The sequence below is a fragment of the Heterodontus francisci genome, chromosome 15, assembly GCF_036365525.1.
Source record: "Heterodontus francisci isolate sHetFra1 chromosome 15, sHetFra1.hap1, whole genome shotgun sequence".
NCBI lineage: Eukaryota > Metazoa > Chordata > Chondrichthyes > Heterodontiformes > Heterodontidae > Heterodontus > Heterodontus francisci.
This window is the reverse complement of record NC_090385.1, coordinates 19,747,755-19,770,641: the sequence shown is the minus strand read 5'-3', so window position 1 is coordinate 19,770,641 and position 22,887 is coordinate 19,747,755. Positions and strand designations below refer to the sequence as shown.

General features: G+C 41.9%; 1 protein-coding gene across 3 annotated transcripts in view; it reads right to left on the bottom strand.

The window, feature by feature from the left end:
• The window catches only part of ophn1 (oligophrenin 1), a 211,343-nt gene that overhangs the window by 104,618 nt on the left and 83,838 nt on the right, over positions 1-22,887 (bottom strand). For all 3 annotated transcript variants that reach the window (XM_068047210.1, XM_068047211.1, XM_068047212.1), the window contains exons 3-9: positions 18,778-18,839; positions 14,511-14,582; positions 8,080-8,181; positions 7,333-7,443; positions 3,369-3,473; positions 2,482-2,611; positions 1,573-1,673 (exon numbers count right to left, since the gene is read on the bottom strand). In XM_068047210.1, the coding sequence (XP_067903311.1) occupies positions 1,573-1,673; positions 2,482-2,611; positions 3,369-3,473; positions 7,333-7,443; positions 8,080-8,181; positions 14,511-14,582; positions 18,778-18,839 (683 nt within the window). The remainder of the gene's footprint in view (positions 1-1,572; positions 1,674-2,481; positions 2,612-3,368; positions 3,474-7,332; positions 7,444-8,079; positions 8,182-14,510; positions 14,583-18,777; positions 18,840-22,887) is intronic.

Sequence of the window (22,887 nt, the reverse complement as noted above, 5' to 3'; positions counted from 1 at the left end):
TAGACAGAGACAGAGACAGAGAGAGAGAGAGACAGAGAGAGAGAGAGAGACAGAGAGAGAGAGACAGAGAGAGAGAGACAGAGAGAGAGAGACAGAGAGAGAGAGACAGAGAGAGAGAGACAGAGAGAGAGAGACAGAGAGAGAGAGACAGAGAGAGAGAGACAGAGAGAGAGAGCAGAGAGAGAGAGCGAGAGAGAGAGCGAGAGAGAGAGCGAGAGAGAGAGCGAGAGAGAGAGCGAGAGAGAGAGCGAGAGAGAGAGCGAGAGAGAGAGCGAGCGAGAGAGAGAGCGAGAGAGAGCGAGGGGAGCAGAGAGAGAGCACGAGAGAGAAAGGGTGGAGAGAGATATGCCTGCATTCATCACTTGCTCATCTACGTGTCCTCTCAGCTGTACGTGGTCTGGGGAGATCAAAAAAGGGTAGGACAAAACTAAGCAGCAATTGTCCCATACCAACTCAGTATGTTACATTCGTGACCCAAAGTCAAAATTAATAATACCTGCAATTACCTAACTACGTTGGTTGAAATGTCCCAAAGAGCTTCACAGAATGAATTGCTTTGGAAGCGCAGTGATGTGAGACATTTTGACAAACTCCAGTCTCTGATCAGATTAAAAGAAAACTTCAAAGCTGGAAACCCGAAGTAAAAAAAAAAGAAATTTGTTGTTGCTTAAAATGCCAGTCCACTTTCAAAGAGTGGGGACAAGTTAAAACTGTTCAGGTGAAAACTTCTCACATTGACATGTGAAATGCTAGCTACTCTTGAACTGATTGGTCATTGCATTTCCAGCATTGTCTATCATTCCAAATCTCTGCTCCAGGGTGAATTATGTACACATCCATTATACAGTAACATACAGTAATTATACAAAAACAAGAAATGCTGGAATCACTCAGCAGGTCTGACAGCATCTGTGGAAAGAGAAGCAGAGTTAACGTTTCAGGTCAGTGACCCTTCTTCGGAACAGAAACTATACAGATTGGCATCATGTGGCAGGACCATATCTCCAACACAGAAGTCCTCAGGGCGGCCAACATCCCCAACTTATACACACTACTGAGTCAGCGGCGCTTGAGATGGCTTGGCCATGTGAGCCGCATGGAAGATGGCAGGATCCCCAAAGACACATTGTACAGCGAGCTCGCCACTGGTATCAGACCCACCGGCCGTCCATGTCTCCGCTTTAAAGACGTCTGCAAACGCGACATGAAATCCTGTGACATTGATCACAAGTCGTGGGAGTCAGTTGCCAGCGTTCGCCAGAGCTGGCGGGCAGCCATAAAGATAGGGCTGAAGTGTGGCGAGTCGAAGAGACTTAGTAGTTGGCAGGAAAAAAGACAGAGGCGAAAGGGGAGAGCCAACTGTGTAACAGCCCCGACAAACAAATTTCTCTGCAGCACCTGTGGAAGAGCCTGTCACTCTAGAATTGGCCTTTATAGCCACTCCAGGCGCTGCTTCACAAACCACTGACCACCTCCAGGCGCTTATCCATTGTCTCTCGAGATAAGGAGGCCAAAGAAGAATTATACAGTAACTCCAACACAGTCTGGGCTCTACATCAATAGGATACTCACTTGCTTCATCCCAGGTTTTGGATCACACGAGGTCATGCTTAGAATTTTGGTATCTTTCACATATTTGCAGTAGTATTTCACCCAGGAGAATCCTAGAGCCCCTGCAGAGTCAAAAATAGATGTAAATTCTACACAACCGGAGATCCACCTCGTTATCTCTTTACCACATCATGTTCACTAGGCAGCAAGGCCTAGTGGCCAGGGGGCTCTTCGATTTCCACCAATACTGCTCTTGTACTGCCAAGAGTCATGTCGGCTGAAAGCCCTTTTGCACCAGCTCTCCCCCTTCCCTCTCAACTAATATGAAAGAACCTCCTCCACCCCCACCCCAGAGGGTCATGCTAAGATCAGGAACACTCCTTCAGAGCCTTAACTTTTGTATAAAAGACTTGCTGGATGATGTTCTGAGAGACTAATATTAGCAACAAATAATCAGATTATTGAAGGGGTTTAATGAATCCAGAATGAGCATGGATGTGAAAAGTTGTATTGGAACCTGGCTAGTTATCTCTGCTATACATCTAGTGGGAAAATTGTATAATCAGCCAATAAGAAACAAATAAAATACTGGAGTAAGAGGAAGAGCGAAGTTACAACTGGAATCCACGTAGAATAAGCTAGAGTGGAGAAATAACCAAACTGTTGCAATACTGAATTAAGGCACAAGATGGCACCAAGACATGCAGTAAAGACCATGGCTCATTCATTACGATGAATTGTTAAAGATGGATCATCAAATCTGCACCATTGCTCACTCTTCAATTTTGAGTCCTTAATTTGATCTGGACAGGGAAATTCCGAACAACTAATTTCAGGAAACCGAGTACGGTAGTGACCTGAACAAATCAATTCAGAAAAACCACAAAGACGAAACAAATCTGGAGTCTTAGCGGGACACCTAGTCCTTACGTTTCTCCTGAGAGTAGAGGTAGCCTTCGATGGTGGGCTGTCCCGGAAGTTTGCAGGTTTGTGGAGCTTCTTTCATTCTTTTCATGAGATCCTCCATCTCCTCTCTAGTGCCCATGAAGTGATTCCTCGTCTGTGGAAACAACCGATGCCATTTCAGAATCTACTGCCTCCCATTTAACTTTACCCTGTTGGTCACGGCCGCGCATCGAGGGATTTATGAAGAGGCTGAGTTCCTGAAATGACCAAGTTTTGCTGACTCCTAAGGCCTGTGTATTCCACCCACCATACTGGCTGATGTGAAGGAGATGTGGTGTACCCTTCAGGACAAGATGCAATAACAGATTTTCTGAAGTGGTCCTCATCTAATTTCCCACAGCTGTGGGATTACTGTTGGAATTATCTGTACAGAACCATTTAATTATAGGGGCCAGCAGACATTTTCCATCTGTTCAAAAAGGGCAACAAGTTAATACATTTACAGGGAACTTTTTAAACATTAGTCTACTATCGATTATTAACTAGATTCAATTCAATCAACAAGTAGTAGCATTTAGTGTCATTCCCATGGAAGGAAACAGCTCAAAATGCTCCACAGAAGGTGCAGAAAGGAAAAGCCATGCTTGGTCAAATCAATATGTTCCAGGTTTTTCTGAAAGATGGAGAGAGAAGTGGACAATGAAGGAGTTTAATACAGAATGTAGGAAGGACATTGGAGAAAATGGAGTCTGCACAGAAAAGTATGGGGAAAGGTTTTTTTTTTAAAAGTGGGTACTAAGGCCTGTGTTACTGGCAGAGACTTCAAACAGTTAGTGAATTCCCCCCACACACCCCCAATTCCATCTGCCTGTTTACTTTCAGTCATAATTATACATCACAACCGAACTCACATGTTGCAAGCTCAGCTGAAGCTGCTGTTTATAGGGCAAGAAATCCTGAGTCAGTTCAAAGGTCAAATGATGGAATGTGAGTAGACCATGTAGGAATGCCAACACCTGTGAAGAGAGTGAGGGGGAAAAAAAAACAGCATTCAAAACGGTGATCAGTTTGGTAAAGTTTTTCTAAGACTGGAATATTCTCCAACTTTCCTCATCAATGAGAAAATTCTGCCCTTAATTACAAGGTCAGGTGGATATTCCTCCATTTTCCACAGCTATTTATCACTTTCAAGAAACATCAATGCAACCTCAATGGTAATTGGAATTTTATTATTGTTCAGAAAAGCTAAGGTTTGGGGATTGGAACACTTTTTTACTTTACATCTAACAGTCAGCACTACTGGATCAATCAAAGCATGTATTAGACATACAATAACATTCCCTCTACTCTGGCCTCAGCAACAAGCCGTACTCTCCAGTTTCATCAGCCTCCCCATTATGACCGTAGCACCTCACACAACAGGCCACCTGTAGCCTCAAGTGAGATCACCAGACTAATGCTGAAGGATGGACCATTCTGTACTGTGGATTCATGCTCACCAGGAAGCAGTACTTAGACTCCTCAGCTTACAGACTGAAGACTTTCACACCACCAGCTTGGGCTGAATTCAAACCCAGATGTGAAAAGTCAGTGTTTGTTTCATCCTTCAAGGGTTTGGCATCCATTCCTGTCAACAGTACCTTTACTTAGTCACAAGGGAAGTTATGTGCAAGAATCCTACAATGGAAATGGAATCTGGTCAGGAATTTCTGTCCCTTCAGTACAATCACAAAGCTACTGAAATGGACTGGACAACAGGTGGGTCTGGAAAGTGGTCTCAGCCTGAACATTATTCAGAGAGGATGGTTGAAACATTCATGTGTATGGGCCAGATCAGGCTTGGCTATGGTAATGATCACTGTCTGGAGAGCAGTCACCAGTGATGTCCCACAAGGATCCATGTTGGGACCTTTGAATTAAAGGCCGGCTTGGATTTGCAAATGAAACCCGACCCGAGCCTGGCAAATCCACATCCGACCCGGAGTCCAACCCGGAACGAATACTTTCATTTTTTCCCACGCTCGACCTGACCATCAGTTAACCTACCTTCCATTTTTCACTTTGTTGCTTATCTGCACAAGCTTAAAATAACAAAAAAGAAAACCACCTTTCAAGCCCAAAAAGTAAATTAACATTAAAGTCACTTACCTGAAGTGGTGATAGAGCGTGTCTGACCAAACCCGACCCGACCCGAGCCCGAACGCGGACCCGGAAGTGCGACCCGACACGTCATCAGGTTCGGGTTGGGTAACCGGCCTTTACTTTGAATGGGTCTTAATGTGTTAGGAGATTGGGTTCATGACTGGCAAATGTTGTTTAATTTGGATAAATGCAGTGTTATGCATGCGGGCAGGGGACGAATACTCAACATTCATACATCTTTCAGGGCAAAACATTAAAATGGGGAAGGTAAGAGATGTGGGCATTCTAGTGCATAGATCTCTAAAGGAACATGAGCAATGCCATGAAGTGATAGCTGAAGCAAAGAGGGCATTGGGGTGCATTTGTAGGACAATTGAAATATTATGTACCTTAGTCAGGTCCCACTTGGAATACAGAGTCCAGTTTTGGTCTGCTCACATGGTGGGTGATAGAGGTTATGGAAAGGGTGCAGAGGAGAGGCATTAGACTAATTCCCAGTTTAATGAATCTTAGTTCTCAAGATAGGCAAAGAGAGCTGGAATTCTATGCTTTAGAAATGCGTAGACATAAGGGTGATCTAACGGAGGTTTATAAAGATGATAAAGGGAATAGATTGTGTTGCAGTTAGCAGTTTGTTCCAATTAAATAGATTAGGAAAGATCTGGGTCACAATTCTAAAGTTGGATAAGACCAGATCTAGGTTTAGATTCCAGGAACTGGCTCTTTACTCACAGAATAGTGGATCTCTAGATCAGGCGGATGTCTTGTGCAGCAGATGCTGATTTGCTTCTATTCAAATGAGAGCCATTTCTGGTTGGGGACAGACATTACTGGGTCATTCAGGGTCAGAGTGATCTCCTGCACCAGCTTCCATCACCTTGGTGGGTCGTAGAGGGAATTCCCAAGTTTTTTTTCCACCAAATTGGTCAGGGTTTTTAAATCTGATTTTCCACCTCGCCGAGATGATCATCCGGTTTCAGGTGAGGTAGAGAGCGTACATATTGTGATACACAAGGTATCGTAATTGTGTGGGACAGGCTTTTACCTGTCTATCATTGTCATATGTTTGTAGCACTTGAACCATGGTTGAATCCCTCCAATCAGGTTTCTGCCCCTGCCACAGTACCGAAACAGCTCCTATCAAAGTCACAAATGACATCCTATGTGACTGTGACAAAGGTAAACTTTCCCTCCTTCTCGACCTGTCTGCAGTCTTTGACATGGTTGACCACACCATCCTCCTCCAATGTCTCTCCACTGTCATCCAGCTGGGTGGGACTGCTCTCACCTGGTTCCATTCTTAACTATCTAATCATGGCCAGGAATCACTTGCAATAGCGTCTCTTCCTGCTCCCGCACCATTACCTCTGGTGTCCCCCAGGAATCTATCCTTGGCCCACTCCTAATTCTCATCTGCATGCTGCCCCTCGGCTGCCCCATGCTGCCACACTCCATAAACTTGAGGTCATCCAAAACTCTGCTGCCTGTGTCTTAACTCACATCAAAAGCACAGGGTTAGTTTTCACGAGTATGCTGACGACACCCAGCTCTACCTCACCACAACCTCTCTTGACTCCTTCACTGTTGCTAAATTATCAGACTGCTTAACCGACATCCAGTACTGGATGAGAAAAAATGTCCTCCAATTAAATATTGGAAAGACTGAAGCCGTTGTTTTCAGTCCCCACTTCAAACTCCATTCCCTAGCTACCAACTCCAACTGTCTCCTTGACAACAGTCTGAGATTAAGACAGTCTGTTCACAACCTTGGTGTCACATTTGACACCGAGATGAGCTTCCAACCTCATATGTGTCATCACTAAGACCACCCACTTCCACCTCCATAATATTGCCCGACTCCACCCGTCTCAGCTCATCTGCTGCTGAAACCTTCACTCATGCCTTCATTACCTCTAGACTTGACTATTCCAATGCACTCCTGGCTAGTCTCCCACATGCCACACTCCATAAACATGAGATCATCCAAAACTCTGCTGCCTGTGTCTTAACTCACATCAAGTCCCGTTTCCCCATCACCCCTGTGCTCACTGACCTACACTGGCTCCCGGTCAAGCAATGTCTTGATATTAAAATTTTCATCCTCGTTTTCAAATCCCTTCATGGCCTCACCTCTCTCTATCTCTGTAATCTCATCCAGTCCCACAACCCTCCGAGATATCTGCGTTTCCCTCGCCCCCTCCCCATCACCAGCCCTACAACCCTCCGAGATATCTGCGTTTCCCTCGCCCCCTCCCTATCACCAGTCCCACAACCCTCCGAGATATCTGCGCCCTCTAATTCTGGCCTCTTGAGCAACCCCGATTTTGAATCGCTCCACCATTGGTGGCCCCACCTTCAGACACCTAGGCCCTAAGCTCTGGAATACCCTCCCTACACCCCTCTACCTCACTTTCCTCCTTTAACGTGCTCCTTAAAACCTACCTCATTGACCAAGCTTTTGGTCATCTGACCTAATATCACCTTATGTGGCTCAGTTTCATTTTTCGTTTTCTAATGCTCCTGTGAAGCACCTTGGGATGTTTTATCACATTAAAGGCACTAAATAAATATAAAGATGTTGTTGAAAAGTGACCATTTTACCAGGATACCAAGCAGCAGCTGCTGCCAGTGGAGGTTTACCCCAGATTGTCAGGAGAGGAAAGTGTGAGAGAGATCACAGAGACACAGGACACTATTTAAAATCAAACCTGTAATAACCAGGATCCAACTTACTGGCTCGACCACTTCAAACTTCTTTCTCTCATGAACCTCTTGAATTTTGTACACATATTCCAAAGACGCCTCGTAGAAGTTCTGCCTCTCTTTATCAACTTGCACATCTGCCTGTATTATAAAAACAAAAAGGTCTGTCAGATCAGAACAGACTGAGGAAAACACACAACAGAAGAGCTCGAACGCAGATGGGAAGACTGACAGCAATAATCATTTCGGAGTGAATCTGAATGTTTTTTAAACATATTGCAGTTAGAACAGTATGGTAAAGTGGTAAAAAAAAAAGTCACTTTTATCTGTAGTTTCAACTCATTAGTCATCCATCCTAGAGCCGTTGTTTTTTTTTAAACTTCAGGATCTGTTCATGAATAGTAGAATGTGTTCTAAGGGAGTTGCTGATCTCCACCCACACCACTCTCGTGCATTACACAGCAGATCATGCATGGACAGCTCTACATATTCAATAATTGTGGGGTGCAGGTTGGTGGAAGAACAAAAGATTTTACAGCTGTCATAAAAAGTTTGATAAATAAGCAGGGGAATACAACACATGTTTAATGTTGCAGATATGATGCAAGCAACACAAAAGATTTATTTATACTCAGTACATCTGGGTATTGGCTCACTATATCCCCTTCCTGAAACTTATACATTCAGGTAATGTTTACTCAGACAGTAGGAGGAAAGCGAGGAGGGATGCAGTGCACGGGAAGGTGAACACCACTGGAAAATTCACAAGACCATTACCTCCTGAAGCAGGGATTCCTTCTTCTTCGAGGAAAGACCTAGATGACGGTCAAGCGCAGAGTAGAACTTCTCACTTTCTTTTTCAAATTTTTTCTTTCTTTCCTGTGAATAGAAAAGGTCAGTCAGTCACTGGGATTCCACCCTATGCCCTGCAGGTAGCCTGCAGATGGTTCAAGCGCCCTCTGATCATTTTTGCCCCCTCTCCGGTGAAAGGATAATCAGCCAAACTACACCAAAAGCCTGTCTATGAATCAATCAAGGTCAAGAATCCGGTCCTCAAACATTTCATCTTGTGAACCTGTATTCTTGCACTCACTCAAGGCAACAGCTTGCCAAGAATCAAGGGGGTAACCTCAGTCAACAAATTGGTGGTGTTTTTATTTTTTTGGCTCAATAGGCAAGATGATTGAAATTAGATTCAATACCCAAGAGCTGCTCAACAACATTACAAAGAAGAACGCAGAAGAGAAGGGAAAGAGAGTCAAGATGGTAGCAATTTATCTTTGAGCTCTGGAGCTAGCTGCCAGTTAGAATTTAGCTATTAACAAATCATCAATTTTAACAGTAGGAATGGAGGGAAGTGAAGAATTTAAATGCAAAACAGACTTAATAAGCAACCGAATGCCAAGGTTGGACTGCAGTAGTTTAGAGTGCCAATTCACAGTGTAAAATAGGGACCCATCATACAGCACATCTCCAAGGTCTCAGTCATTTCACAATGGGGTGTTGGGGAACAGATGAGATAATACACATATTTGTGCTCACGATGATTCAGTATGTATGTGCACCGCAGCATGTAGCACCAGGTGATACAGACCAGAAAGTTTCCAGGTTCAATCCTCAATTTGTGCTGTTAGCTGTTTTCACCCAGCGTAATCCAATGGTCCAAAGCAGCCCTGGGCTAGGGAAGGCCACACACAAATAAAGCCATGATTCCTATACTTGTTTAACTATGTAATAGAAACATAGGTCAATAGTCAGGGGGCTTAGATTTTAAATGATTGGCAGAAGGATCAGAGGGGAGATGGAGAGGGTTTTTTTTCACCCAGAGGGTGCTGGGAGGTCTAGAACACCCTGCCTGAAAAGGGTGTTAGGGTCAGAAACCCTCATCACGTTTCAAAAAATACTTGGATATGCAATTGAAGTGCTGTAACTAACAGGGGCTATGCACCAAGAGCTGGAAATTGGGATTAGGCCGGATAGCTCCTTTTCAGTCAGCACAGGCATGATGGGCGGAATGGTCTCCTTCTGTGCTGTACGTTTTCTGTGGCTCTAATTAGGTGATAGCTCCGATAAATGCTGTATGGTGAACATTAGGTGCGAATAGTAGAATGATACAGCACAGTTAGAGGCTATTTGGCCCATCATTCTGGTGCTGGCTCTTTGAAAGCTATCCAATTAGTCCCACTCCCCTGTTCATTCCCTATAGCCCTGAAAATTTTTCCTTTTCAATATTTATCCAACACGTTTGAAAGTTATCATTGAATCTGCTTCCACCAACCTTTCAGGCAGTGCACTGCAGAACATAACAACGTGGTCAACTTTTAATGCTCTCATTTTTGAACACTCTGGCAATACTCATGTTTAATCTTACATAATGAAGCATGGCCACACGAAGGGAGATGGTGACATAGCAGTAATAGCACTGAACTAGTAATCCAGAGGCCCAGGCAAATCCCCTGGGTTCAAAGGTTCAAATCCCGCCACAGCAACTGGTGGGATTTAAATTAATAAATTCAATTAATTCATAAAAAAAAAAATCTAGAATCGAAAGCTAGTCTCAGTCATGGTGCTATGAAACTATCGATTGTTGTAAAAACCCATCTGGTTCACTCATGCCCTTCAGTGAAGGAAATCTGCCATCCTTCCCTGGTCTGGCCTACATGTGATTCCAGACCCACAGCAATGTGATTGATTCATAACTGCTCTCAAATGGATTAGCAAGCCACTCAGTTGTCAACGGCAATTAGGAATGGGCAACAAATGCTGATCTTGCCAGAGATACCCACATCCCATGAAAGAATAAAAAAAAAATCTACTGGAGCTCCAGGCAATGCCTATAAAACCCCAGCATTAGTCATCACCACCTGCAGGAGAGCAAAGGGGAGAAAACTGGGGGCAACAACATAACAAAAGCTAGAAGCATGAGACTTCTTTGCCAAAACGTAGAGCAGTGTTTAAATCAACTACAAGTCTCACTGTTCAATTACACGAAGCTGGTCTGATCTGTTCTCTCCTGTCTGACTGTGAATGACAGCTGCTAGCTTGGAATTAATTAGCTGCAGTGCAGAGCCATATTAAAGTGACAGCACATAGGACAAAGGAAGACAGATTGTCTGAATTAATTATACCGCCTTCTTGCACACCAGTACTCACTACAGGATGGTGAATAATGAATTGCCATCATTAAAACAGGCACCAGTTTTAGCTATCAGACTTCAAAATGTCAAAACGAGGAAAAATGCAGTAATGTCATGCTGGTTTCTTCTGCTTGGAGCCAGATATCAACAAACACAACAAACCTCCTCCGCCAACAGCAACTGACCTCCAATTGACATTCAGATATCCTATTTACAGTAACTGACCTCCAATTGACATTCAGATATCCTATTTAAAGTAATTTGGCTTTGAGTCATGAAAGGGTCATATCTCTTTAAACACAGTTGCACCTTAGACAATGATAAAAAAAACTTGCATTTATATAGCACCTTTCATGACTACCAGATGTCTCAAAGCACTTGACACCCAGTGAAGTACTTTCTGAAGTCTAGTCACTGTTGTAATGTAGGAAACACAGCAGTCAGTATGTGCACACAGCAATCTCCCATAAATGTGATAATGACCTGTTTTTTGTGATGCTGATTAAGAGATAAATATTGGCCAGAACGCTGGGGGATAGCTCCCCTGCTCTTCTTTGAAATAATGCCATGGGATCTTTTATATCCACCTAAGCAAGCAGATGGAGTCTTGATTTAAAGTCTCAGCTGAAAGACTGCACCTCTGACAGTGCAGCACCCCCTCAGTAGCACACTGGAGTGTCAGTCTTGGTTTTAGTGCTCAAGCCCTGGAGTGGGTCTTGAGCTTTCTGACTCAGAGGCAAGAGTGCTACCCACTGAGCCACAGCTGGGTCCATTTCATATATAATCCTATAATAATTACAGGAGCACTATACGGCTACCTTAGTTACATTACACTCACAGCCTTGTTGCTTGATGGAGAAACTGGTTGCTGCTTCATTCAATATATGAAATACGGCCATCCACCAACACAAAACAACACAAAGCACTGGCAATAGTACACAGACAGAAAGTCGCACTGTTCTTCCTCAGGTGAGGGAAAGGGCAGGAACCTCATAGCACAACAAGCTGTTTGATCCTGTCCAGAATAGTAGAACTGGAGGACACGGCCTGCACCTGAAGGGCGGATAAATTCAAAGCTAATCTGCAGAAATATTATTTCAGTGAGTGAGGGATTTTGATAGCGTAAATGGGGAGAATCTGTTTTCACTGACAGGAGGGTCAGTAACCAGAGGACACAAATTTAAGCTAATTATGAAAAGAACCAGAGGGCGAGCGAAGGAGATTTAAAAAAAAAAAAATTAAATGCAGCAAGTTATGATAATCTGGAGAAAGAGTGCTGGAAGCAAATTCAATAGTAACTTTCAAATAGGAATTGAATATATTCTTGAAATTAAAATGTGGCAGGGCTATGGGATAAGAGTAAAGGACTATTGGATAGCTCTGTCAAAGAGCTGGCACAGGCACAGGCTGATAAGCCTACTTCTGTGTTATATGATTTTATGATTTATGGAACCAGCTCGCTAGGGAGGCAATGAATGCAGGTAATATTGATTTCTTCAAATGCAAATGATATGGATTCGTCAAAAAATAATATTTTGGGATACAATGTGATTAATTTGAGACACGAGATGTGGGAAATGTAGCAGACTTCGAGGAACAAATGTCTTTGGACTTATGGCTCCCAAAGTTCTTCACCACTGGGGTTTTCCTCACATCACGTCTGGGTCCACTGTTGCCTAACTGATAGAGACTGATTTGTATGATTAGTAAACACCTTTGTTGTATTGTGCAACCACCAGGATTGTAGAGCAGGGCTAACTACATGGACTTTGGATTTTCTTTTCTCATCTAACAATTCCTGAGATATTTAAAAGCAACAGAATTACAACTTACAAAAAGAAATACTTACATCAGAGTTAAAAGTTTACTTACCCCTGCCGCCTACTGCAATGGCCCAGTAAGTAGCCAGTATTCAATGTAGCATTAAATCACATAGGCCAAAAGATCCCGCATTGCAGTTAGCAGATCTTAGCGTCGACAATTGGTTACTGGGCTAAGGAGGGAGGGAGGGATGAAGAAATCTGCTGGGGACTTTTGCTCCTGATCATTATCCACTTACTCTTGCTGGAAAGTGATTCTATGCATGCATCAGATAACGATACAATTGGGACCAGGTGTGTGTCAAATGACCTGCTGATAGAAAATGCATAGACTCCCACATAAAATTTGGACAGATTTGATCAGGCCCACGAGTGGCTGAGACCCGCAGAACCATACTAGCATCCTCAAAATAGGGTAGAAAATTAGTTGGAGTGGGTATTGGTGATGAATTAATGGAGCAGCAGCCCTAGGAGCCCAGCTGTTAACAGCCATTTGCTAAGGTTTTATCATCTGCCCTCCTAGATGGTGCGAGAGGGGGGTGGATAGCAATTCAGCAAGGAATAGGATCTGCTATCCTACTCAGTTTTCTAGCAGAACACTACCCAACATGGCCCATGACCAATTCAAATGGACGCTCTGGACTTACATTAAACAAACATTTTACTGAACTATATTTTTTGTTTTAACATACTTGAATTTTTTTTTTAAATATAAAAACCAATTCAAAGACAGACAGACAGCAAATATGAAATAACTGAAGGTTTGAACATTTAGCAAAAGTTACCAGTCAGGAATGCTAATGATAGATACTGGAGAGAAGAATTACTTTCACAAACACTAAGAGCTGAATCATTGAATCATGTCACAATTATTTGTATAATGAAAGCAAGCTGCAGCATGGAGAGAGGGTTTTCTATTTTAGAACCTTTCTGTTGGAGCTGTTTTTGGTTGAATGATTGGCAAGCAGCCACGCTCTCACTCTAATAGCAGTTTCTTCAGCAGACTTCAGAAAATCAAACCGAACCTTTAGGTTTCAACCAGGGAAAGAACGGGTTTGGGTGGGTGGGTGGGGGAAGCACCTACTCAACTTTGCAGAAGCCTACAATGGACAGTGCTGCATAGATTAAAATCAACTGACAGTTAGTACAAGAGAATTAGACCACATTGTTTAGTTGATCTGCTATGACGGGATGGATTTTTGCCAGAATGTACTTAACAGATAAAGTGTTTCACTCCAACTTCCCTGAAGAGAGAGAATCTAAATCATCTGCACCATCAATTTAAACCAGTCTAAAGAACACTCATATCTGTTCTTGCCACCCACACAAAAATATCCTTCCCACTGAGAACACGGTCATCAGGAGTTCATCCCTGCAACTGGCCACAGTGCCTTTGAGTTTCAACTATATCTGTACTAGCTCTCTTCACAGTTAAAAAGAGGTAATTTTTCAACAACCAGTTGTCAATAAAACAGTACCGTGTATTTGAATAATCAATTACCCAAATACAATCCCAATTTATGTCGTCAGTTATCTTAAATGCTGAATAAAGAACATGGAATGACATGGCTCTGAATCTAATCCCACCTCCACATCAAACTTTTGGTTCAATCTTGTCTGTAGCCTATTGTTATAAAATAATCTACTTTGCTACTACTGATCCTCCCAGTCAGCAATTTGGCTCCATTTCTGGTCTCAAGAGCAAAATGGAAGGACAGTCAGACTGATGGTGGCAAAGGGCAGCAGATGTTCAACATTAGAATTTGTTGCAACAAAGAACCACACACAAACACACGTGGGAGGAGGAGAAACTCAATGCAGAATGCCATCACCTTCAGCCATCACGCCAGGCAGTCCCCTGCATCAGATTCAGAACAGCATTGCAAAAGATTACCACCGTGTCCTTTGGCCATATTTTGTGCATGGCCTCAAGAGAACAGAGGCATAAAAACAGGGAGTAGTTATTTCCAAATCATCCCAACACAGGAAACGATCAAAACAAAAACATGGAACTCATATTGGCAATTATCCTGGCCTCGAAATGGAGCAGAACAGACATTGACCTGCACCATATCACCTGGCTATAAGATGCAGGGAAGCTGACATTTAATGGCAATATCAACTGCAGCAGAACAGAACAGATTATTCAGGACAGTAAAGGTGGAAAGAAAGCAGAGGGTAAAAGAAAAAAGTCCAGCAGAATGGAAAATTGCACAGACAGTAACTTTAACAAAAAATTTTCAATGCTTACTTTTGCAACTCCAATATGGTCTTTCTTAAAAATCTCCAAGGGTTTAATCAGCAAATTACTGGAATTTTGAATCTGTAACAAAAGGCAAGTAGTAAAAAAAAAAAAATGAGTTCACAATCTGAATCTCATCTTCAACACCAGCATAAACAGTTAGAGAATGACAGATCCCTGTCTCAACTTATTGATCCAATCTCTGTTTGGAAGGGGATAAGAAAATCAACACATCAGGCTTGAGAAAAACCTCCAAAGTCTATTCAGGTCAGAATGGGGGAATAATACTATGGGAAAGACTAAATTTTGAAGGAGGAAAAGCCACAGGAGTCAACATGCTTGAAGTACTCCCCAGTAAATAATATTGATCACCACTGAATGTTTCCTACTCGTTCAGAGCTCTGCGCTGAATTATTTTAAAAATACTAGCAGATCTTTTTTCCTGATCAGATGAGACAGGTTGTAGCTTCTGTCTTTATTTCACATTACCGACATTCATATTTTTCTCTCTTATTACCAAGAACGCTGAAGATATAGCCTAATTTTTCTGGCATAGTATCTGCCTCACAGACCTCCATTTCACTCACAAGCTTCTTCGGGATGGTGGGTAAGCCCACTGGAATAAACTCATTGATTCCGATAGTGCTTTGTGTGGTTCTAGAACCTTAACCAGAGACATCACAAAACAGGAACGATCAATTAATCGGCTGAATATGGAGCAGTACCTAGCTGGTAGAGACTTTCCCTTTAAAAGTAAGATACTGTGCAGCATAAGACAGGGAAACATTGAAACACAGGTCACGTTGGTAAGAAAGGGAGGTTTCAAACACAATAAAAAGGATGGAACATGACCAGACAGTACTATGAAGCCGCAGTGAGCAGTGTCAGTGTGGGGATACACAGGCCTGCAATCTCCCAGATGCTCATATATATGCTCTCCGTATTCCACAACCATTTAGCAGTTACATAAAAGGATTGCACTTAAAGTAAAAAGCTTTCAAATTTTTTAAAAAGTTAGTAAATTGGCTAAAATAGTAGAATTATTTATATCCTTTATTCCCTCATTGGAAAGCGGTGATCAGCAAACTATTCCATATCTAGGGCCTAAAGTGTAGGTTCATATTTTTACGATAGTCTTGCTGCATCACAATAGACTGCATTTATTGAAGCAAAACAAATGACTGAAAAAACTCATCTTACTAATATTGAAAGATCAAGACAGCAGGTATATTTATAAATTTACCAGATTTGTGTCAGATGTAAAAACTTGGTTATTCTCTTTCTAAAATCTTCTATTGCAGTAATTTTTTGTCCGCCTCCCAAAAATAAATTTCTCAATGTGCAAGTACTTGATTTAGTTTCTAATAGTGGAGATTTTCATAGTCAGTCATATTTTTGCACCACACAAGTGCCAGGCAATGATCATCTCCAACAAGAGAGAGAATCTAACCATCTCCCCTTGACATTCAATGGCATTACCATCGCTGAATCCCCCACTATCAACATCCTAGGGGTTACCATTGACCTGAAACTGAACTGGAGTAGCCACATAAATACCGTGGCTACAAGAGCAGGTCAGAGGCTAGGAATCCTACAGTGAGTAACTCACCTCCTGACTCCCCAAAGCCTGTCCACCATCTACAAGGCACAAGTCATGGAATACTCTCCACTTGCCTGGATAGGTGAGGTTCCAACAACACTCAAGAAGCTCGACACTATCCAAGACAAAGCAGACCACTTGATTGGCACCTCAGCCACAAACATTCACTCCTTCCAACACTGACGCACAGTGGCAGCAGTGCGCACCATCTACAAGATGCACTGCAGCAACGCACCAAGGCTCCTTAGACACCACCTTCCAAACCCCCGACCTCTACCACCTAGAAGGACAAAGGCAGCAGATGCATGGGAACAGCACCACCTGCAAGTTCCCCTCCACACCACACACCATCCTGACTTGGAACTATATCGCCATTCCTTCACTGTCACTGGGTCAAAATCCTGGAACTCCCTGCCTAACAGCACTGTAGGTGTACCTATCCCACATGGACTGCAGCAGTTCAAGAAGGCAGCTCACCACCACCTTCTCAAGGGCAATTAGGGATGGGCAATAAATGCTGCCCTAGCGAATGCTGCCCACATCCCAGGAACGAACAAAAAAAAAAAAAATAGTCCAGGCCTGGCTGGATGGATCAAACCACCTCAAACCCCCTCCCCGAACCCAATGCAGACACGATCTCCTGAGTGGCAGAGAAACCTCAACCCCTGTGAACTCAGAACTTTTAGAAACAGGAACAGGAGTAGGCCATTTAGCCCTCGAGCCTGTCCCGCCAAATCAATAGGATCATGGTTGATCTGTGACCTAACTCCATATTTCCGCCTTTGCCTCATATCCTTGAACATTTTTGATAATTTTAAGTCTGAGATTTTCTAACCAAAATCTAAGTGTTCTAGCATCAATTGCTATTTGCAGAAGAGAATTCCAAAATTCTACCACACTGTGTGTTTATAAACGTGTTTCCCAATTTCACTCCTGAAAGGTCTGGTTCTCATTTTTAGACTGTGGCAGTCTAGACTAAGGGGCAATCAGCAGAAGTAGTTTCTCTGTATTTAACTTACCTGTTCCCCTTAATATCGTAAAAACCTCCACATTTATTTAATGGTTTTAATTATGTAAAAAATTAAAAAACGAAACCTTTAAAAAACCTTTTCCAGAATTATGTAATTTTTATGTTTTGTGATGTCTAGTCGTATATACTGACTTGAGTGAAGAAGGAAAATGATTTGAGCTAGCTATTTGTTTATCATTTTTATTAGCTAACAGTAATGTATTAAATCATGGGATTTGTTTGCTCAATTTGCTGCTGGTTACTCATTCCTCCTGGTATTTTTTAAAACTATTCTTTGGTTCCTTTAATTTTTCTCAATCGTATATTTTGTAATTAGTTTATTATTTGTACCAATTCTTTGCCTGACTGACATGTTCGTTGTGACACAAATTTTGAGAAACATTTGGCCACAGTTTGCAGTCAAAATAATAGGAAGGCTAATGGCGCTAATGGATATATGGTAGAGCAATTTCAGGCAAAGAGCATATGCATGTGAATATCAAAATGTTGTTGTTCCAGTAGCACCATTCCACCGTTAACTACATAAAAACAGCATCTTGCCCTTAGCCTCCTCGCTTTTTTTTAAATAAATGAACAGGCTGCATTTGCCCATTAAACTCAAAATTAAGTCTTGACATTATATGCACAAGTACCCTTTCAACAATGTGATATGTTTAAATGTTGCTAATCAACTTCTCTGGCACCGAAAAGTAACTATTACAAGCATGGAAGTTCATTCCTTCATGTTTTTAAATGAGAGAGATTTTTAAAAGTCAAATTTTTTTCTTACTTTTTCTTCATCTCATTTTACTCTCAATCCAATCTTTCTTTCCCTTTCTGATTCTCTTTCAATACCTGACTTGGCATTGAATTCATCTCCTTTAATTGGTCCCCCTTCTCAGTCCTTCCTGAGTTTATTTCGCAATCCTTAAATCCCATTGGTTACGGAGACAGCCTGTTGATTGCCTGCTTGGATGCCCCGTTACACTCGCTGTGCTGTTATCATTTCGCACGTTCAGTAACTTTGTGGACAAACACTTCTTGAGCTGAAGACTGCAGGGGCAAGTCAAACAAATGGTGGATGCTGTTAGACATCCTGCTCTAATGTCCTCGGGACTGGAGTGAGCTTTAGCCAAGTTTAGTATACGATATGTGAGACAGAGACTGTAGACTGATTACAAAGGCTTCTTTATTCTGTGTTAGTTTCACTTTCCCTTTACCAGCATTTTGTTTTTTATTCATTCACGGGATGTGGGCATCGCTGGCTAGGCCAGAATTTATTGCCCATCTCTAATTGTCCTTGAGAAGATGGTGGTGAGCTGCCTTCTTGAACCGCTGCAGTCCTTGGAGTGTAGGTACACCTCCAATGCTGTTAGGAATGGAGTTTCAGGATTTTGACCCAGCGACACTGAAGGAACAGCGATATAGCTCCAAGTCAGGATGGTTTGTAGCTCGGAGGGGAACTTGTAGGTGGTGTTCCCATGCATCTGCTGCTCTTGTCCTTCTTGGTGGTAGAGGTCGTGGGTTTGGAAGGTGTTGTCTAAAGGAGTCTTGGTGAGTTGCTGTAGTGCATCTTGTAAATGGTACACGCTGCTGCCACTGATGAGGCAAGCAACCTTTGACTTACTGCATTTTTGCAGATCTGGCTTGAAAAATGAATCACTTACCATCATCATCCTCTCATCTTCTACATCCTGCAGCAGCCCTGCAAACTCCTTGAAGGATTCAGCTGAAAGAGACAAGCAAATTAACAGTGAGCATCTGGACCTGAACCCTCAGTGGATGTTTAAATAAAAATATAAGTAATACCTCACAGTAGCAACTCACTAGTTCATGTCTGCCATTTCCCCATGTACAAGTGTTGGTTAACTGCTGATATTAAAATAAAGAAGCTGGACAAACATCTTAGGAAAGGTACCAAAGTGATGGAAATAATTATAGATGCAGGTCACAACAGCTGTAATCCTGAACAAAAAAGGCGTAGCTGACTTTAAGTTACATATTTAATATGGGTGCTTTTTTTTTAAAAAAAAGGGAATTGGATTCCAAACAGCTTGGGCATTCACTTTAATTTAGATCAAACAGACATTCTTAACAGTCCTGAGAGAGGTGTAAGAGAAATAGAAATTCCAGTAATCCCTCCTGTTAAATGTAAAGTAGGGCCAGGGAAATTCAATTTTGCAGTAAGGAAAGGAAGAGTACCGAACTCATTCAAAATAAGCAAAATTGACACAGCTTATGCTCAACCAAGATATCTATGACAATATTCCAAAAAAAAAAAGAATAAGAAATTTGTTCTGCATTTAAACGTTTTGAAGGTCCACGTCCCCAGCTGTTTTGACTGGAGATTAGATGTAGACCAATCGCTCCTACAGTTCCCCCTTCTTCATGCAATGGCAATGCATTGTGCCAGTGAGCGAGTGTTGAGCAATGTTGCAGAATGAACCATCATTCCACATGAGTGAGAGTCTACATTTCTATGACGGAAGGATCATACAACTATATCAGCTCAAAACAGCTGTCTGCCCACTCACCCTAGCTTGATCGCACCATTCTCTTATGACCTGCATCTCCTATTGATCTTTCAGATGATCTCTGTTGTTCTGTCCCTCCTAATTTCGGTTGCTTTTGTTCCAATTTGATTCATCTTGTAAGCTTTGGAGTCTGAGAATGGATTGGCTGGTGGCCCCCACATTTCTCTCTGGTTACAGAATACGTATAAAATCTGACATCTTTGTGCACTTCTTCGATGGAAAGGGACCACAAATTGAACATATCAAAGTGTAGTATAATGTGATAGAAGTTGGCTGAGTAGGTTATGTAAATAGACTGTAAGCATTATTACAGGATGTGATGTCACAGATTTTACAGAAGCTCATGTGAGGAGTGTTGTACTGGAAGCCATAGATGCTAGACGTTTGTAAATAAACTCCATTTACCTTAACCCACAGACTAATATCTTCAATTTGGTACAAAGAGCAGTGTGTTTATTCACTCCAAGAAAGGTCCCACACCCATTCCTGGAAAAGGTTAAAAAAGAAATAGAAGCAATACCGAACCAAGGAATGATATCAGCAATAATTAAACCAACTAGATGGTATTCTGGTATGGTTCCAGTAATGAATCCATAAGAATCTCTGTAGACCTCACTCAACGGAATAAAGCAGTGGAGAGAACGATCCACCCAATGGCAGTGAATAAAAGTTTGCAAAAAACTGGGAAAAAGCTCCATATTTCTAAATTAGACACAAACAGTGGATTTTGGCAGTTACCTTTGAAGTCTAAATTGTTGACAACATTTCTAACACTATTTGGAAGATTCTGTTTCAACAGGTTACCATTTGCCATTATGTCAGCACCTTAGATCTTCCAGAGAACAATGTCAAGGATCCTGGAAGATTTAGAGAGGATAATCTGTCGCATGGATGATATCCTAATTCATGGAGCAAACCAGAAAGAACAAGACACAATGGTAGGAGCTGTTTTACTAAAGATTAGAAGCAGTTCTCACATTGAATGAGAATTGTGCATTTTCACAACCAACAGTGAGGTTCCTTGGTCACATAATTGATGGGACAGGTATCAAGGCAGATCCACAGAAGACGAAGGCAATACAAGATTTCCCAGAACCAAAGAACATAATGGAACGACAAAGATTCATGGGAATGGTGAATCAGGTAGGGAAATTCTTACCAAATCTGGCTACTATAAATGAGCCTTTGCAACAACTGCTAAACAGCCGTAATATCTGGTGTTGGGGAGAAAGCCAGAAAAAAATCCTTTGACAATATCAAAGATGTTAGCGCACTATGATCCAGAGCTAACGGCCATAGTTGAGGCAGATGTATCAGCAACAGGATTAGGTGCAGTCTTGTTCCAAATCCAGAAGGATGGAAGAAGCAGACCTGTGTATTTTGCTTCTCGTTTGATAACTGAAACTGAACAGAGATATGCAGTCATGGAGAAGGAAGCATTGGCAGCAATGTAGGCATGCAAAAATTTTTGGCTTACGTATTGGGCCTTAAGTTTATGATTGAAACTGACCACAAACTACTCATGACATTGTTGAATTCTAAAGAGCAAAGTTAACTCCAAGGGTACAAAGATTTCGATTGAAACTAATAAGGTATAATGGGACGACCGAATATGTTCCAGGGAAACAGCAGATAACAGCAGATACATTATCAAGAGCGACATTTGGAAGACCTGAAGGAGGAGATGTCTTACTTCTGGAGGAAGAAATCGTCTTTGCTTTAACAATAACTGAGAATTTACCAGCAACAGCTCAGAAATTGAATGAAATCAGAAATTTGCAGAAAAATTATGAAAAATGCAAAATAAGAGAATATTGTCAAAATGGTTGGCCAGAATATATGCAACATAACCCAGTTTTAAAGAAATATCATGAGAAAAGGAGCCATCTAAGTATTGTGATGATTTGCTAATCTACGACAAAAGATTGGTCCTCCCAAGAGCTTTAAGATGGGATATCCTGGAAAAATTACACCAAGGTCATTTAGGAATCACCAAATGGACAGCAAGAGCGAGCAACTCAGCATAATGGCCTTGTATATCAAAAAAGATTGAAAAAATTATATCCAGATATCATGTGCTACTACCAGACAAGAGATAAGAGAGTCACTCACATCATCTTTGTTTCCTCCAGATCATGGGAGCAACTAGGAATAGATCTTTTTGAGCATAAACGGAAGATGTTCCTTATTGCCACTGATCATTACTCGAGATGGATTGAAGTTAAGCTACTACATGGCCAGAGTCCAGAAGCTGTGATCAAATGTTTGAGAGAAGGTTTTGCTACACATGGCATTCCAGATATTGTGATATCTGACAATGGGCCACAATTTGCGACGGTAAGTTTCAAAGAGTTTACAGAAGCCATACAGAGTTGTTCATGTCACCAGTTCACTGAGGTACTCTTAGGCCCATGGAGAAGCACAGAAAAGGTGTATGAATTGTGAAACGATGTTATTGAAGAAAAACAAAGATTTTCAACCGGCACTGTTAAACTATTGATCTATACCACTTCAGAATGGGTTAGCCTCGTGCAAACTGTTAATGGGAAGAAGGTTGAAGACACAACTCCCTGTACTCCCAAGTACACCAAAGCCATGAATTAGTGCAGAAAACTTGGAAAAAGTGAGGGAGAGTGAGAGAGGATAGAGAGTCATTCAAGCAGAGAATTATGATAGATATACAGAGAGAGAAATCTGTCAGACATCCAACCTGGAGAATCAGTTGGGGTTAAAGACCAGTGCCAATCTGGAGAAGCGATCGAGAAATCACTATATTCACAATCATACAATGTCCAGATTGATCAGAGGATGGTAAGAAAGAAAAGAAAGATCAGTGTTACCAGCACTGCAGAAGAAACATATGGAAGAAAAGGCAAGAGAATCAGTCAGCAGAGAGAGTTGATGAACCGGTGATGCTGCAGTCAACAGATAACCCATGGGACAACAGAAATAGAGAACTTGAGTCATTGAATAGTTCCACTCAAATACAAAGAAGTGAAGAAGAACTTAAAGACTCAAAACCTCAAACATCTTCAAGTGAAAGGAGAACAGGTTGTGGCAGAGACATGAAAACACCACAGCGTTACTTAACCTGGTGAATGAAGTCAGAGACTTGGGGGGAGATGTAGTATAATGTGATGTATGTTGTTGCTGGGTAGATTATGTAAACAGACTGTAAGCATCATTACAGGATATGATGTCACGGATTGTACAGAACCTCATGTGGGGAGTATTGTAGTGGAA